Source organism: Antedon bifida, chromosome 1 (assembly GCF_963402885.1).
Source record: "Antedon bifida chromosome 1, ecAntBifi1.1, whole genome shotgun sequence".
Classification (NCBI taxonomy): Eukaryota; Metazoa; Echinodermata; class Crinoidea; order Comatulida; family Antedonidae; genus Antedon; species Antedon bifida.
Genome location: NC_136226.1, coordinates 14443327 through 14462115, shown reverse-complemented (window position 1 = coordinate 14462115; position 18789 = coordinate 14443327). Strand labels below are relative to the sequence as shown.

The following is an 18789-nucleotide window of genomic DNA, read 5'->3' as shown; positions in this document are numbered from 1 at the left end:
ACCACAGCGACTACTACCATAACAGTATGTAAATATGCTATGATATTATGTATAAACCACAGCGACTACTACCATAACAGTATGTAAATATGCTATGATATTATGTATAAACCACAGCGACTACTACCATAACAGTATGTAAATATGCTATGATATTATGTATAAACCACAGCGACTACTACCATAACAGTATGTAAATATGCTATGATATTATGTATAAACCACAGCGACTACTACCATAACAGTATGTAAATAGGCTATGATATTATGTATAAACCACAGCGACTACTACCATAACATTATGTAAATATGCTATGATATTAAAACTTATAGGTATAATACATTATACAATTATTATAGAAAACATATCTACCGCCCTCATCATTTTAAAAAACTTCGAGCAATGGTTCTAAAACTTATTATATTCCGTTCCCGTTGCCTACAAAGTTAATCAAAGAAAAATATCAAGTTTCCTTTGTGATTAGCGCTGAACACTAAGCCTACTGGAAATGTACTTTATCTAGTTCTATATATTCTATTTATTTACCAATTCTAAATTTAAGTTGATGAGGAATTTGCGCATTATCATCGAAATCCGGCGCATGTGACGTGCCCATATGGACATGATGAGATGTCATATCACTACCATATTTGAGGACATTGCACTTTTTGTTGTCAAACTAGTTTGATAGTGTAGACGGAGTTTAACAAGGGTGAAACAATTTCACTGCATACTGTATGCATATGGCCTATTTAAACTGATTATCTGCCACTATACTGTCAGGTGCGGTTATACAAATATTTTTAAAATGTACACTTTTCCTAAGGTCTATGTAGGGAACGGCCAACAACACACTATTCGTAGGTCGTAGGTTCTCTGTCTGAAAGATCCCTAATTACAAATAGAACATCAAGTTGACATCATTTGCATTTATCACTTTTTTTTTATTTAGTTTTAGTAGCCTTCAATTAAACTGACAGTTCTTTTAATTTCCCTAAAGCATTGCTTGTAAAAAGTAATCAGAGTTAAATTATGCATTAACATGAAAAATGTAATAAAATGCAATAAATGGTTATATTCAGTCAAGATCAGCAACTCGTGTAGGTATTAATCTACCTGGTGTTTTCTATACACTTGTTTTTATGAGAAATGATTAACTAATAAAAATGAAAAAAGGTCTAACTATTTATATCTGTAAATAAGTAAAGATATCAGCAAATGAAACAATTGATTATAAATAGCTTTTTGTTTTAAATAACAGAAACAATCGATCTAACTCGATCGACTAGGGTCAGTATAATAATAGGCCTGCATTATAATCCTTGTCATTTCTTTTTAGATCAAACCAATCATAAAGACATGGATAACATTACATGCCAGGCTACTGTATTTGCAAGGAATTCGGTTTCTATGTGATTCTGTGTGCTATTGCACATATAGTAGGCTATATTCAACGGAACTCATTTCATTTTTCGTTTTCGAGCAATTTAAATGTTGACCGGGTCGGGCACGATGACCTTAACGATAGCACATTGAGTGCACAAACTTTAAACCAATGACGCTAAGTGTATGGCTACATGGTTAAATTACATAATCCAATGTTTATTGTTGTTTTCATACCAATTACATGCCAATACGTTACTGTTTACTCACGATGTCTTTAATTTTTGACAGTATCAAACAATTATTCGCTGTTAATGACGTCGTCGACGTCACGAATAAGAGTAGGTCTAAATAATTGAATAAGGTATCCATATTTCCCGGAACAGTTCCAGCAAGAGAACGTGTGAAATGGGCCCATGAGTAAATGTTCACACTATTATGAGACTGAAATTACACCATCTGAAAAGAGAACATGAAAAGGGGAGGTTTATTTATGTTAAATTCATTAAAAGAAGCCTCACCAGGTAAGAGTGTAATTAAATGTAATTTTACTCTTCTCTGACTATAACTGTACACGAGGCTCAGCAAGTCCCCCACCCCCTCCCTTATTGCTGCTTGGTGTTTCTTTGATTTGATTTCACATTATTATTATTGTTGACGATTTCAGTTTGTTTTAAATGTGCTATATACTACTTCCAGGCCCCTTCCAGGGTCAATATTTAGCAAGACGGAAATATTAATCTCATAGTTACCACTCCTAAAAAGGGAACAAAGGGGAAGTCTACAACCAGGATGCAAACCGAGGCTATAGATATAATTTCAGATAATATAATTTGGCACAACGTGTAGGCCTATCTCTTCAATAACAAACAAACAAATATACCGATTTAACAAATTATGGTTAGGCTTTTTTTAGTTTTATAATAGGTCTTTATAATTCGATGTATGTATGGTGTATCAATAATATATCGAATCATAGAGATCGAAATCATTCCTCCATGATCGGATGTAATTAATATAATAAAATAAACAATAGGTTACAACAGTGCCCATTAAATATTTCACCGTATACAATTTTGCTACGTGGATGTAAAATGCCTCAACATCGTAAATTAATGCTGTGTTGTTTAAGTAGTGTTATTTTACATTCTCTATGGCACTTGAGTATTCTTTACTTTTATTATGCAGATTTTTCAAAGGGCTGTCTCCACTTTTAAAATTTAAATAATTAAAGATCCAGTTCATGGAGTAATTACTCGTGGTCACTCACACCACAAAACAAAACAACCGCATATCCATCGAACACCGTAGATTTAATGTGCAACCTATGTTTGTAAGAGGCCTCTCCGATTATGAATTAATATTTACATCCCTCGGAAAAAAATATTAAATATTCAAAAGGCTTTACGGCTAATAAATTTGTGATGAAAAATTAATTTACTGTACTTGTAAATCGTAAATCAGTTTATATACCTAATTAGCTATGCAGAAGTTAAGTAGAAAAAAATGTGTAACTCGTAATACAGCTAGTGCTATCAATTAAATGTCGAATTGGGAGGACGTGTACGTAGACGTAATTTGGTTGGGTTTACAGAAGCAATTTGGTCGATGGAAAAGTAGCCTATAATGATTATGACAGCTGCCCGAGAAGAACAACAGTATTTAAACCATTTTAGCCTTCTACGGTATTATATCGTAATTTCCATCCTTTCTGGCCGTATGAACAGTCATAGTTACAACTTTAGTTAGTTTTGTCAATGATACTGAAACGGAACGAGTAATACAATAAACAAGTATATGTGCTATTATATATCTGCATATATATTTTGCAATTGACATACAATACATCAATGTAACCAACAATAATAATATATATTAAAGGAATTAACTCAAACTAAGCTACAACAATAAAATGTATAATAAAAAACTGCTTTTTACACATTAACCCTGTGATAAATTCCATCCTTAAACTAAATGCGCATTTTAAAAGTATATTTAACACAAGCCAAAAACGTTCCATATATTGGCCTGATCTGACAAATTGATACACATGAATGCTATATGTTTGCAAAAACAACTATTTTTTTCTTATTTAAAGCCATGTTTATTTCAGGATATTTGTTTTATACTCATGAATACCCCCATTTGAAACGTTTAACAAATACCTCCACAACCCCTATCAATAAACTTCCTCATCCCCAAAAACTCACCCTTAAACACACACATTCTTCTATTAACAGGGAAAATTTTCATTTAAAAATTTTGTTTAGCAATATTGCTAATCAAACTGATTTTTAAGTCGAGAAACATAGTTTTGTACTGTATTTTTTGCTACACAATTTTAGAAATGTGTAGCAATAAGGTTGTTTTGTATAGCTTTTTGCTACGCTACACTGGCGAAAATGTTCCCTGGTCTAATAAATTGTTTTAATTAAAATTCATAATGTAAAAATGTTAAAACCTTACTTTAAAATAATCAGCACAGAGAAATATCTCTAACCTATGTGCACACATTACAAATAATAATGAAAATTGCCTAGACAGGCCTACAACTATATAACACAAAAAATATTGTTTTAATATAAATTGTTCTTCAACGTACATAAATAAAAATATACTCAAAAATAGGATATGAATGTAAAACTATTAAATATATACAAAAATAAATATAACTAATATACAATACAAATATATAATCTTTAAATAAGTAGATTGTACATGGAGTTTACTCCATTACTGCCTGCTGTCATGTTGCAATATAAACAGAAATGTTCAGCAGTTGTATTTGGTTGTTGCAATATAATTTATAGTTTTTATATACAATCCAATACATTAAAAAAAACAATAAATTATGTTTAAATTGTTTTTTGATGAGTCCCATAATGGGCACTTTACTTCAAATAATAATCAAATAATCATAGAATAAAAACAGTGATGCTAAAATATGACCTCTTGTACTAAAAACGTTGGCATTGGAGTGTGTAGCATTTTGGAAGATGAGCATAGTTTACAGGTATACCTGAGAAAGGAAATTCAGTGCCAATATCCATTAAATTTTCATTTACAATTACTGCACTTACAAATGTAATGTGAACTAAGATCAGTATTAAATTTTATTTATTAGCCGACTATTATATTTGTTTAAATTTGATTTTGCTGACTGTGATTAAGTAGAATAAAATTTTAATTAAATACTTTCTATCCATTTTTTTTAAATTGCTGTTGTTGTCACTTATATAGGCATAACTGATACAGTATGTACCAGGTCAGAATTTAGTTCAATAACAGGTTGTGATCAGCCCAAATATGTGCTTGTAAATAACTTCTGTTTGTACCTAGGCTTAGGAAAAATCATGACAGACCCTGGTTGATAGTCATTGCCCAAGCAATGCAAAGTTTTTTTTCTAAGCCTTATACAAGCATTTTGATTGTCTCTCAAAATGGCTTTCTTTTTACTGGTGGTCGTTGCCGATGTCTCATCCCTTGAGGACTTTTAAAGTTTGGAAATTGCTTTCTACGCAAATCTTGTGTGTAGCTTATCTCAGGTTTCACCATTTGTTCGCATAATTGGTCTTTTTTCGCAGATTCCTTTAAAACAAAGGTATTAATTTTAACACCTGGAGGTTGAAATATCCTGTATTTGCCGTCACCCTGTCCACCAGTATCTGTGGCGATACATTTATCAAATAACTTTTGGTTTATCTCTCTAAGTTCTTCTACCTCTGCAGCCATTCTTTCAACACCAAACGCTTCAATTCGTTGCCATAAAGTTCTGTTAAAATGTTCATACAACATAACATCGCCTTTATTCCAATCAATTATATTTTTTTTCAGTTGATCTGAAAGCTGATGTACTGAATTCTCTTTACGCGAATTCATTTTAAAAAATGCAATGTCTTCAAGAGAAAAACAAAGTAATTCTTTCAGAAGTATAAGCGATTCATCAAAGTACTCGGCAATAACGATTAAATTAAACTGCTTTTCAATCATTTTTATTGCTTTTTTAATAAGACCGTCATCATCAAAGTCTTCTTCTGGAAATCCAAAATCAAAAAGCATAACATTTCTTGCGTGCACTTTACTCCGCATTTTGTTGTAAAAATGCTTGGGCCGCTGTAAGAACTTAGTCATAGCGTCTGGATCTCCTGGCATGCCTGCGCGTCCATCCATCTTAAAGTATGTAAATGCACTTTCAAAAACAGGCACAGGATCTCGAAGTATACTGATGTAAACCGAGTTTGGTGGCATAACATCTAGTACTTCAGAACTAAATCGTGAATGGTGGCAATAAATATTACAAGCGCCATTCACAGGTATCATGTGTTTTTTCTCAAAATATTGTGGGTATCCCAGGTGGTGACCAATTGGTGGAATTGCAAAATTAAGATTGTTTTTATCGCCATAGCGTAGAAATATATTTTGAAGTGTGCTGCTTCCGGTTTTGTGAACTTTTAAAAGTGTAATGTTGACTTTTGGTTTGCAATCTCTGTGATATTGTTCATTTTGTTTTACTTTACTTGATATTTTACTTGTTTCCTTTACTTCTTTATCTTGGTCCTTTTCAGATTTCCTGTTGAAAATGGACATAACAAATAATTATATTTACTGTATCATTTGCACCTAATTACATATTGAAATTAAGTTATACATCGTCACCACAAGGCCCCTATAAAATTATTAAAAGTTGGATTAGTCAGAAGTTCCGGCGGCTTGTTGCGAGTACTTACTATTTATATGGCCTAACCTATATTTAGATAAATCCCATTCCCATGCATGCCGGTTACGTACAGTCCAACCCAACCATATGGCCTATAATACGCTACATTAGTCAGATATAATATAAAGAGTAAAACTATACATTTGTTGTACGTTACCTGACGTGGCTCTTCCAGTTAATTGGAGCTACTGCTGCACCGGATCTTTCCCCGTTGTTGAAAGCGTAGCCTACTACAGTATCTTCGGATATTTTACTATAGCTAGGCTTCGGTGTCTTCGGGCCTTTCAAATACAGCACAAACAATATAAGAACAGTCAGTGTAAAGGCTAGTATATATCTAATTTTAGTCCGCATGTTGCTTCTAATGCCGGTCATAGCCTTTTCAACTTACAATACATAATTTAAGTACCCAAAGTATGGTGCTTAGCGTTGTTATTGTGTTAAAAACATCGATTTCATGTCAACTCGCTTCGGAAAAGAAACAAAATAAGAAACGCGGGTCAAAATGATAGAGGGCGGTATACTAAAAACCGCCTAAATTTAAGATTTATATTGGAAATAAACTACAGAAGAGACGCAACGCAAAGGCTACAGTAAAGCTTGGTTCCCACTAGGACGCAACGCAAGGACGTAAACGCAACGTAAGTGAGTTGACCAATCACAAGCGATGGATTATTCGAACTGCCGCTTGTCATTGGTCAACACGCTTGCGTTGCGTTTACGTCCTTGCGTTGCGTCCTAGTGGGAACCAAGCTTAAGCGCAACGTAAGTGATTTGACCAATCACAAGCGATGGAATATCCGAACTGTCATGTGCCATTGGTCAACTCACTTACGTTGCGTCTACGTCCTTCAAGCTTGGTTCCCACTAGAACGTAACGCAAAGACGTAAATGCAATGCAAGCGTATTGACCAATGACAAGCGACAGTTCGAATAATTTATCGCTTGTGATTGGCCAATTCACTTACGTTGCGTTACGTACTTGTGTTGCGTCTCTAGTGGGAACCAAACATTAGCAAAGGATGTATTCATCACAAAATCAAACTTAAGTTATTCCCTTCTTAAGGTCACTGATATGATCCATTGACTGTATAATTGACGGTTGATTTTTTATCAGCTAGGGCCTAAATATTTCTATCCATTTTTTGGTCAACGTATATAGGCCTATAGTCTATGTCCGACCAATTGTACATTAGGGTAGAGCGCAATAACTCGTACCGGTACGTAATCATAATTATAAGATAATAAGTAATAATGATGCGCACAGTGTATTGTGGAAGTTTATCCATATTTTATATAAATACTGTATCACAGTATAGTCTCGCACAATTCCAAATGTAGGCCTATGTGTTAATATTGTGAAAGAATGTTTATAAATATGTACCGACGGTAATCAACCAAAACTCTTTACCACTTTTTTAACTTGTATAATCGAAACCATTTCGCACGGTTTTGAACGAGTGTTTTTAAATGGTTAATTGTTAGTCATCGTTTCACATACATAAGTACCTTTTTGATGAAGTAGGCTACAATGGTAAAGGAAGTTAAAACATATTTTGTTTATATGCATTGATTAATATTAACAAAACACATCCTACTAAACATACAAATATATTATTAGTTCTATCTTCCTTATAGTTTTATATCACTGCCACTCAATTGAGAATTGTTTTGTACATATAAAAAATAATTAAAACTCTACATGACGCAACGCAATATACGAGATGACTTGCGTCTTCGCGTCGTCAAAAGTGGGAAACTAAACCGAACCTGATCCTGGTTTCGGGTTTAATGTCGTTCATATTAAGTTTGCTTGTTTTGTTTGTTTCTTTGAATTTTTAATGAATATCATTACTAGAAATACTGTATTTATGCACTGATTTTTATTACGGAAGGAAATAATAAGCTTGGAAGAGATATTCGGATGTTCATTCATCGCCGTCAAGCAATACATTTGAAAAAAAAAACGTATTCTAGCCATTAAAATTTATATATTTTATAACGTTGTTTGTAGATCAACCATGAAGTTTTATTAGGTCCATGATTGTTGTACCCGATCTGTACAATTCTAAGAACCATTATGCCATGATTAGACAGTATTTCGGGGGAAATAGTTAAAACTACATTCGTTTTAATAAATTACTAATAAAAACTAATTATTTAACTAAACTTCTGAGTAGGTCACATTATGTGATTAAAATCAGACCGTACCAACTTCCTATTATTCGAGCAGAAGGATTCTACTAGAAGTTATTCATTTTCAAAACAAATGTTATTTTGGAAAAATTGTAAAAAGAAGAGAAATAAATGTATGAGTGAATTTATTTATCATCAATTAAAATAATCGACCAGTAGGCCTATAAATGACCACCTAAAATGGCCTGAGTTGCATAGAGATATTATAGACTCTCTGGTCACAGCAAATATATTTTTAGATAGTGTATCTCTGTGATCTTACACCGCCATCATACGTCACCAATTGATCGTCATTCAATTGGTGGCATTGTTGATAAGTGAAGCGAGATATTGTGGCTCTGTTTGCCTACAGCAGGAAGTTTATACTACCAATAAATAAAACCAACTATTTCCTTATTTACCAAGCCAACATTGACAACGACATGAGGCCATCGTCAGCGGACTGATAGTTAAGGATTTACAAGGATAAAACTGTGGAAAACGATCCTGGAAAAACAAGGATAGTAGTATACTTACCCGGCAATTCGATCCGCTTCTTCGATATAAAGAAAGTTTGGAAGCATTGGAACTTGATGGAGTGGTTATAAACCAATTTAGTTCTTCCGTCAGCAATATAGCGTTTAGTTTATAACAAGATATATATATTTAACTGATCATCACACTTGAATTATTATGAAACTACATGTTTTAAGCTTTATTATTTGGAGTGTAATTCTAAAGGTAAGATATTACCGTGTTTTCCTAACTAATCTAGACTGCAGCAGTACAGTCAAGTAAAGAACCCGAAGAGGTCAAAAGATTATATTACTACTAAATGAGGCTTCTTTAGTTTACATTAGTAAATCCCCAAACGGCTCAAAACGCAATCATGTTATAACATAATTGAAAACAGATGTATTACTTTAATATACAAATACTGTGTGTTATATAATTATATATAAATGTGACAACACTTTTAGGCAGAATAGTAAAGAACTGGGTGGACACGGTTTTTATCCGATGTGTCATTCGGTTTTTGTAGTATTCACCACGGTATTGTGGTAACCGGTATTGTTAAATGGTTACGCTGAATGATTTCAATGAAAAGGGCAATTATTCAACCTCCACTTGTAACCCATACATGTACATAACGTTCCCATTGTAGACTATAAATAACACTAGAGGGAGGTGACCTCCTCACTGAACGTACTTTGATACATTCCATTGCCACTCATAAAGTATGAGTATAGTAAAGTATAGATTGGTATATTTTTTATTACACCCCAAAAAACATTATGGTGTCCCCTTTATATAGACATCAGCATTCATATCAGGCTGCCAATGGCCCTAAGTTATTATTTTTTTTCAGAATTATTATTATTTTTATTTATTTTTTTATTATAATCAGAATTACTATTTAATAATATAATATTGATAATTACAACTTTATTTCGAAACATATACAGAACTAGATTCACCAAATTAGTGTTTTTCACAAGGTCATTTTAGCTTACCTATGATACAAAACTATAAATGTGATTTAGTTTGATATAAAAACACAAAACTGACACAACAATATTTTTGATTAAAAGTATGATTTCATAAACAGATTATATTTGAATACTAAAATATCATTTGAATTTGATGACAACCGACATGTGGGGTAGACATTAAATAATTTTATATTTTCTAAATGACAAACTGTACAGTAGCATAACAGTAATGGTATTATATGATTGACTCTCCTACAGCTAGTAATAAGAAACATTGACAACGAAAAAAACTCTCCCAAAACAAAATATCTCTTTTACCAAAATGTTAAAATGCATTTGGGAAATACTTTACAGAAAAAGAGACATTTGTTGGAAAAACTGGTTTTGGTTGAGTGACCGATGTTTAATCAAGAGAAAAAAATGAGGGACGTTCCCTACATTTACCGCCTATTGTGTGGTCCTCAACAATAAAATTCTATTTTTCCTCTGAAAAAGTCTAACATTTTTAAAGCCCGGAGTTATTCTGTAATTAGATCTTTTACATCCCCATGTACAGTGATGTATAGTAAACTATAATTCTGGAAATTCCCAGGCAACCAACACTCTAGTATTCTTTAGATTATCCCCACCCATCTCAAAAATTAAAAAAAATCACATAAAGTACAAATAATGATTTCATTCATTTCTATCAGATTACAGGTGAATAATGGCTATAAAGTACAGATACTATGATTATTAATATTATTTTTCAATAATCTTATTTAATCACTTTAAATTTAGAATTAACTAGAGGGTACTCTGAGAGTACAAACCTCCGCCTAATGTAAAATTCCCCTACATAAAATTCCCCCTGAATATTTTTTTTTTACATTTTTTTTTATTAGTTCTAAGTGTAAATATGTTAACTGCACACTACAAAGTTGTGGATGACAGTGTGGTGTAATGGTTATGTATCCAGCCTCTCACAGTTGAGATTGCTGGTTCAAGTCCCACTGAGGTTTTTTTTTTTTTAATTATTTTTTTATTTCTTTTTTTTTAGTTTTTTGTGGACCTTGATCTTTGACCCTGACCCTTCAAAATTTAACCACAATTATATGATGTGTCATTGATCATTGTGGCTAAGTTTGGTGAGAATCGGATAAAAACTGTGATCTCTAGGCAGTAAAATAGTTTTTTGTTAGTTGTGACCTTGACCTATGACCTTTTCCCCTCAAATTCGATCTCGTCCGAGCTTTTGGGGCATAGATCATTGTTGCCAAATTTGGTGAGAATCGGATAAAAACTGTGGCCTCCAGGCTGTTCACAGACACACACACAAACACACACACACAAACATACAGGGGTGAAAACATAACCTCCTTGGCGGAGGTACTGTAATGAATACTGTAACACCTTACCATCTTTCAGATTATCTGTATGGTACAGTACTATATGTACAATAATGCACAAGTCTGTATTTCTTGTCTTTTATTATGTATGAAACACCTTTAATGTGTAAAAATATTTATCTTTTTACCAATATTAAGTTGAAATTCAGTCTAGAACCATAGAAAATACAGTACTACAACAAAACTGATGCAGATTTACAACATCAGTTTGTTTTTCCTATACAGTACTCATGTAGGTTGTGATGGTTTTTAACATCTACAGTAGGAGGAGTGCCTCATGACTTACCCTAAATCTACCCCTAAAGAAGATCAACATCAAACAGAAGACACAAATCGTGGTTCAGGCATTCTTCACACAACCTATATTTAAATATTTATATTTTAGGCGTAACTACAGTTACCATTATTTCACTAGTCATTGTATGATGTTTGTTCTCTTTTACAGTTTTGCACTGCTCAAATATTGGACACTCCCGGTAAGACACATTTACATTATGTTTCCTCATTCCATTTGACATTCTTAATGCATAATGGTTTTAAATTGAACCATTGTATCTCACTGAACATTATGAAAGTTGTAAAATAATATTCTTCAACTTCCTGAATCCAGTTTTAATAACAACTTATCTATATCCTTTTAATTTCAATTACTTTTTATGTCCTATCCTAAATACATTTGAGTAAAATAACAATTGTGTTTATTTTCAGAATGTTCACTTAGCTAATTCAGCCTACTAGTTTCTTAAAACTATTCTTTTCATGTACTATTATATTTATTGTAGTACCTTAACAACTGTATAATATTATTCTAAATAGACTACTGTATACTGTGCCTTTTGTTCAATAAAAACAGATTATTGAAGAATAAAAAAACCTGGATGCCGTTTGCATTTCAGTTTTTTTTTACATCTAAAACATGACATTGATCTGACTAGAACAGAGGGCAAGGAATATATGTTTGTTTTTTTGTGGTTAAAAAAAATAATATTGTGTATTGGTGCAAGGTCTGGTAAATTAACATTTTGGATTTAAATAAATGATAAAACAATTCATAAATGAAGGTTCCATACAGTACCTGTTGTAAATTACCATACAACACCGTCACTGTAGCTACAGTATAACATCTCATATTCTTGGATCATTTCATGGTTCTGATGGTAGAATAAAGAAAAAACATTTAGCTGAGTGTGTTCAAATTAAACACTGTAATGTAATTTGTATTATTTCAGAAAATGTAACAATAAGTGATGTACAGAAAACCAGGTTTACAGTCAGCTGGGATTCCCCAAATTCTCCTGGAAGTTATGAAGCGCATTTGATAATGGTAACATCATTAAATGATGAGGAGTTATTTGTAAATGAAACTCTATCTGAGAATGTTGCTGAAACTATATCTGTGGATGTCACAGAGTTGCTACCAGGTGTAACATATAATGTGACTGTTACTGCTGTACATAACAATAATTCACTGTCAAGTGCACCAAGTGACCCTGAAATACAAACGACAGGTAAAAACCTAAATCTTAAGCTCTGTCACACTTTATCTGACAAAAAATGTGATGTGCCCATATATGGTCACGATGATGTCATATCACTACTATATTTGGGTACATCACAGTTTTTGTTGTCAAACTAATTTAATAGTGTTGATAGTAGGTTGTATGTTCAGACTCACGCTGTTAAGGTGGTGTTATTTAAGCAGCATACATATTTTTGTGTCTGAACTAGGCCACGGATTAGCGTTAGGTAGCTGTTACGCCTCGCTAGTGGCGTTAATAACTCTAGCAGGAGAGGGTAGATTTGATAACGCTAATCCAGTGATACATCAGTGATTTTAACCTTAACCAATAAAAAGGCATGACCATGATTAGCAGACAGCAACTACATACCTGTACCCTAGTTTACAAAAGAAAATAGCTACAGTACTTCAAATGTGTTTTCAGGTTTTCAATTTTAAAGAACAGTACAGTTGGTGTCAGTGATATGATCATTGTCCGTGTAATTTAACTCTTCCCTGGTGTAATAATTATGTTTGAAATTATTTTGAATTATAATGCAATTCTGCAAGTAGTAAAAGAAAAAAACAGTATATTTGAAGGTGACAATATAAATAAAAAATAACAATGTATACATAGTTCTATCTGCTTAGACCTGATCAAAATGTTTTAAATGCAAGGCATTGTTGATCGTTCTGTCTGAACACCTTGGCTTTTAACGCCACAGATTACCGTACGCCTTGTGTAGATAATGCTACCTTAACGCTGTGAGTCTGAACATACCCTTAGTCAAGTTGAGAATGTTTTGCTACAAAATTACATTATCAACTTAACAGTACTGTACAGTATCCACCATAATACTCGACAGTACTCTCTCAAATACTACATTTAAATCAAGGGAAGACCAAGAATATATAGAAAACCAGTGACAAACCCAGAGCACCTGCTGGGAGTTTGGTTTAGACTCCTTTCCTTAATGTATTTTGAAATATGTGGATATTTTCATATGTATTTCAGTACCAAATGCTGTTACACTCAGTGAATATGATGCTACTACAACATCTGTAACAGCACAATGGACATGGTTAGAGGCAGATGATGGTGTGGCAGAACATTTCAATGTGTATTGTGGAAGTGGTTATCCTACTAAAACAACCATCTATGTGACTGGTGACACATTGTACAATGCTACTTGCAACAATGTCACATCTGGTGGAAATGTCACCATAGTTGTGTCAAGTACAAGTGGGGACAAAACAAGTGACAATGACACCATCATTATTTCTGCAGGTAATTATAGAATTGTGATAATATATTTTGCAATATATAAAATGTGATGGAAAAATATTGAATAACAATGTATGAACATTTAATTCTGAAAAAAAATAAAAACATTGAAATTGGCTAAAATCGCTGGCGGTTACAGTTTCTAACAGGAAAAATCTCTGGCAGTCAGTCAAAGTGTTAATTTTTTTACAAAGAAAGGCAAAATGCCTGTTTTTTTATCAATGTATATTGGGAAGTCATAATACTTACTCAATCATATATATTTTCAGTACCAAGTGCTGTTACACTCAGTGAATATGATGCTACTACAACATCTGTAACAGCACAATGGACATGGTTAGAGGCAGATGATGGTGTGGCAGAACATTTCAATGTGTATTGTGGAAGTGGTGATCCTACTAAAACAACCATCTATGTGACTGGTGACACATTGTACAATGCTACTTGCAACAATGTCACATCTGGTGGAAATGTCACCATAGTTGTGTCAAGTACAAGTGGGGACAAAACAAGTGACAATGACACCATCATTATTTCTGCAGGTAATTATAGAATTGTGATAATATATTTTGCAATATATAAAATGTGATGGAAAAATATTGAATAACAATGTATGAACATTTAATTCTGAAAAAAAATAAAAACATTGAAATTGGCTAAAATCGCTGGCGGTTACAGTTTCTAACAGGAAAAATCTCTGGCAGTCAGTCAAAGTGTTAATTTTTTTACAAAGAAAGGCAAAATGCCTGTTTTTTTATCAATGTATATTGGGAAGTCATAATTCTTACTCAATCATATATATTTTCAGTACCAAGTGCTGTTCAGCTCAGTGAATATGATGCTACTACAACATCTGTAACAGCACAATGGACATGGTTAGAGGCAGATGATGGTGTGGCAGAACATTTCAATGTGTATTGTGGAAGTGGTGATCCTACTAAAACAACCATCTATGTGACTGGTGACACATTGTACAATGCTACTTGCAACAATGTCACATCTGGTGGAAATGTCACCATAGTTGTGTCAAGTACAAGTGGGGACAAAACAAGTGACAATGACACCATCATTATTTCTGCAGGTAATTATAGAATTGTGATAATATATTTTGCAATATATAAAATGTGATGGAAAAATATTGAATAACAATGTATGAACATTTAATTCTGAAAAAAAATAAAAACATTGAAATTGGCTAAAATCGCTGGCGGTTACAGTTTCTAACAGGAAAAATCTCTGGCAGTCAGTCAAAGTGTTAATTTTTTTACAAAGAAAGGCAAAATGCCTGTTTTTTTATCAATGTATATTGGGAAGTCATAATTCTTACTCAATCATATATATTTTCAGTACCAAGTGCTGTTCAGCTCAGTGAATATGATGCTACTACAACATCTGTAACAGCACAATGGACATGGTTAGAGGCAGATGATGGTGTGGCAGAACATTTCAATGTGTATTGTGGAAGTGGTGATCCTACTAAAACAACCATCTATGTGACTGGTGACACATTGTACAATGCTACTTGCAACAATGTCACATCTGGTGGAAATGTCACCATAGTTGTGTCAAGTACAAGTGGGGACAAAACAAGTGACAATGACACCATCATTATTTCTGCAGGTAATTATAGAATTGTGATAATATATTTTGCAATATATAAAATGTGATGGAAAAATATTGAATAACAATGTATGAACATTTAATTCTGAAAAAAAATAAAAACATTGAAATTGGCTAAAATCGCTGGCGGTTACAGTTTCTAACAGGAAAAATCTCTGGCAGTCAGTCAAAGTGTTAATTTTTTTACAAAGAAAGGCAAAATGCCTGTTTTTTTATCAATGTATATTGGGAAGTCATAATTCTTACTCAATCATATATATTTTCAGTACCAAGTGCTGTTCAGCTCAGTGAATATGATGCTACTACAACATCTGTAACAGCACAATGGACATGGTTAGAGGCAGATGATGGTGTGGCAGAACATTTCAATGTGTATTGTGGAAGTGGTGATCCTACTAAAACAACCATCCCTGTGACTGGTGACACATTGTACAATGCTACTTGCAACAATGTCACACCTGGTGGAAATGTCACCATAGTTGTGTCAAGTACAAGTGGGGACAAAACAAGTGACAATGACACCATCATTATTTCTGCAGGTATTTTTTGATATCCTAATATTATCTTGGTATATTATTGTCCTAAATAAAATTGATATTTCCATGCTCGATCATCACTGTTGATCTTTTTTGTTTATTTCTGTTGTGTCATTTAGTCTATGGAGAAAAAAAAAGTTATTTCTACATGTTTAGATGTTCCATGAACTTCTCATCATTGCATGTTTTTGTCAACTACACAATTTCTGATCTTACACAGGCTTTTTAGACAATAATTTGAAACTTTGATTTTAAAGGTGTAGAATTCATTAATACAGACCAATTCATAATTCATGTCTTCTGGTTTTGTTTTTAGTGCCTGAAACTGTTTTGAATTTTAGAGAGACCTCAGTGACAAATGAAACTATTACAGTAAGTTGGAAAGCACCAACAGGTGATGTTGACTTTTACCAAATCAGTTGCTTTGAAAATGCAACTCCGCAAACTGTTGAACATACTAACGAAACCACATATACTGCAGAATGCAATAAGCTCACTCCTGGTGAAGAATACAAAATTATCGTAACAGCATACAGTAATCAAAAAGCAGGAGAAGCATCTTCTATAACAGTGATTACAAGTAAGTATTGATAAAAAATGAGGATCTAATAATCTAATGTTTAAAACAGTAAGAAACCAATAAAACATCTGGAAAATCTCTGTACCTCATAGTTTATAAAATGGTTTTGAGTATTGGCTTACTGCTATATTACAGAGGTGGAACCATAAAATTGGGAATGTGGGGTTCTAGTCCTGCCTCGGAAAACATTTCTCAGGAGCTCCCTTCACATAACAATTTTCTGTCTGTCATTTCAATATTATTTTACTTCACCCTCAGCCTAAATTGTTAGTCAATTATAGGTAGATTTATGCTATCATTTTCTGTAAGAAAACTTTTAGAATCATTACAATATCAGCTTTTAAAATCTTTAATCTATTATTTTCTTTCTAGCACCAAACAATGTTAAATTAGAAGAAGGACCATCAACCACTATGTCTGTTACAGCCTATTGGAGAAAACCATCTGGTGTATTTGATTCTTTTAATGTTAGCTGCGGAGAAGCCACAGCATATCCATCTTATATACCCTATAACAACAATCTTGGTGATACAATAAATGCAAGCTGTATTAATGTAATGTCTGGTTCAACACATAATCTAAAAGTGGTCACAATCAGTGGAGCTGAAACAAGTTCTGATACTATTAGTCTTACAGCACGTAAGTTGTCGTCATCCATAACTATAATAGTACACTTATCTTGACCCTATGTCGAGATAATAGTCTATTGTTATATTAGCCAAACAAGACGTCCAATTGTAGCAAGAGTAGTTTAATCTCCAATTGATAAATTTCAGTAAAAAACATACAGTTTACATACACACTACATTTTATATTTACAATCTACTAAGGTACAGTTTAAAAGAATAAACTTTTTAACTTAATCATATGTATTTCAGTACCAAGTGCTGTTCAGCTCAGTGAATATGATGCTAATACAACATCTGTAACAGCACAATGGACATGGTCAGAGGCAGATGATGGTGTGGCAGAACATTTCAATGTATATTGTGGAAGTGGTGATCCTACTAAAACAACCATCTATGTGACTGGTGACACATTGTACAATGCTACTTGCAGTGATGTCACACCTGGTGGAAATGTCATCATAGTTGTGTCAAGTACAAGTGGGGATAAAACAAGTGAAAATGACACCATTGCCATTTCTGCAGGTATTATTTCCATACAAACTTCCAAATAAAAAATAAAATAGTTTTACGAAACAGAAGATTTTAATTTTTTTCGCATGTTAATTGTAAGTAATTGTATTTTTAGTTCCTGAAATTGTACAGTATCTAATAGAAAAGGAGGCAACACTTGATACAATTACAGCAACTTGGCAAAGTCCAATTGGTGATGTAGAATTCTACCAAATTACCTGTTCTGGTGGTGATGCCAAGCCTGAAAGACTTAATCATATTTCTGGACAAGACATGTATAATGCATCATGTGTTGAGCTCACATCAGGAGAGGATTACACACTTACTGTACTTGCAAATAGCAATGGAAAGCAGGGAGAAGAAGATAATGTAAACATATTTGCAGGTAATTCAAATGACTCAATTTTCGTAATTAAATATTATCGTTATACATGAGGAGGTCCAATGTACACATGTCGCATGCAAGCAGTGCAAGAGGAGGTTACCTTGGTGTTCATTTGGTCCATTTTCAGCAGCGCTTGTAATTCTTCACTGTATTGGGTAAACAACCCTACCACTTATTTTGAGAGGACCTTGTCCCAATGGGAATTAACTGGTCATAATCATTATTTTCAGTACCAAATGCTGTTCAGCTCAGTGAATATGATGCTAATACAACATCTGTAACAGCACAATGGCCATGGTCAGAGGCAGCTGATGGTGTGGCAGAACATTTCGATGTATATTGTGGAAGTGGTGATCCTACTAAAACAACCATCTCTGTGACTGGTGACACATTGTACAATGCTACTTGCAGTGATGTCACACCTGGTGGAAATGTCATCATAGTTGTGTCAAGTACAAGTGGGGATAAAACAAGTGAAAATGACACCATTGCCATTTCTGCAGGTATTATTTCCATACAAACTTCCAAATAAAAAATAAAATAATTTTACGAAACAGAAGATTTTAATTTTTTTTGCATGTTAATTGTA

General features: G+C 33.2%; 2 protein-coding genes across 6 annotated transcripts in view; one reads left to right on the top strand and one right to left on the bottom strand.

The window, feature by feature from the left end:
* Nucleotides 1-3180: 3180 nt before the first annotated feature.
* LOC144843605 (galactosylceramide sulfotransferase-like) lies at nucleotides 3181-6565 on the bottom strand. 2 transcript variants are annotated; one of them, XR_013612267.1, is made up of 3 exons: nucleotides 6259-6565; nucleotides 3705-5954; nucleotides 3181-3671 (listed from the first exon to the last, which is right to left on the bottom strand). XR_013612267.1 is itself a non-coding variant. In XM_078700471.1 (2 exons), exons 1-2 carry the CDS (start codon nucleotides 6474-6476, stop codon nucleotides 4820-4822), a joined length of 1353 nt encoding a protein of 450 aa, XP_078556597.1. In that variant the 5' UTR covers nucleotides 6477-6565; the 3' UTR covers nucleotides 3181-4819. The 2 variants fall into 2 exon arrangements, 1 of the variants encoding a protein (XP_078556597.1); XM_078700471.1 differs by having other exon boundaries at nucleotides 3181-5954.
* Nucleotides 6566-8690: 2125 nt separating this feature from the next.
* LOC144843521 (receptor-type tyrosine-protein phosphatase eta-like) overlaps nucleotides 8691-18789 on the top strand; it is a 22868-nt gene continuing 12769 nt past the window's right edge. For 2 of the 4 annotated variants that reach the window (XM_078700311.1, XM_078700318.1), the window contains exons 1-13: nucleotides 8691-9017; nucleotides 11603-11633; nucleotides 12387-12665; nucleotides 13671-13943; nucleotides 14210-14482; nucleotides 14749-15021; nucleotides 15288-15560; nucleotides 15827-16099; nucleotides 16413-16676; nucleotides 17049-17315; nucleotides 17555-17827; nucleotides 17931-18200; nucleotides 18431-18703. In XM_078700311.1, the coding sequence (XP_078556437.1) occupies nucleotides 8970-9017; nucleotides 11603-11633; nucleotides 12387-12665; nucleotides 13671-13943; nucleotides 14210-14482; nucleotides 14749-15021; nucleotides 15288-15560; nucleotides 15827-16099; nucleotides 16413-16676; nucleotides 17049-17315; nucleotides 17555-17827; nucleotides 17931-18200; nucleotides 18431-18703 (3070 nt within the window). In that variant the 5' untranslated portion in view covers nucleotides 8691-8969. The remainder of the gene's footprint in view (nucleotides 9018-11602; nucleotides 11634-12386; nucleotides 12666-13670; nucleotides 13944-14209; nucleotides 14483-14748; nucleotides 15022-15287; nucleotides 15561-15826; nucleotides 16100-16412; nucleotides 16677-17048; nucleotides 17316-17554; nucleotides 17828-17930; nucleotides 18201-18430; nucleotides 18704-18789) is intronic. The other 2 variants (XM_078700329.1, XM_078700337.1) reach the window with 2 other exon arrangements.

What these genes read in the sequence shown, in the direction of transcription:
- LOC144843605 (XM_078700471.1), bottom strand. Translation starts at nt 6,476, where the DNA reads ATGACCGGCATTAGAAGCAACATGCGGACTAAAATTAGATATATACTA. An exon ending in AACTGGAAGAGCCACGTCAG is followed by an intron (nt 5,955 to 6,258) that starts GTAACGTACAAC and finishes CATTTTCAACAG; the next exon opens with GAAATCTGAAAAGGACCAAG.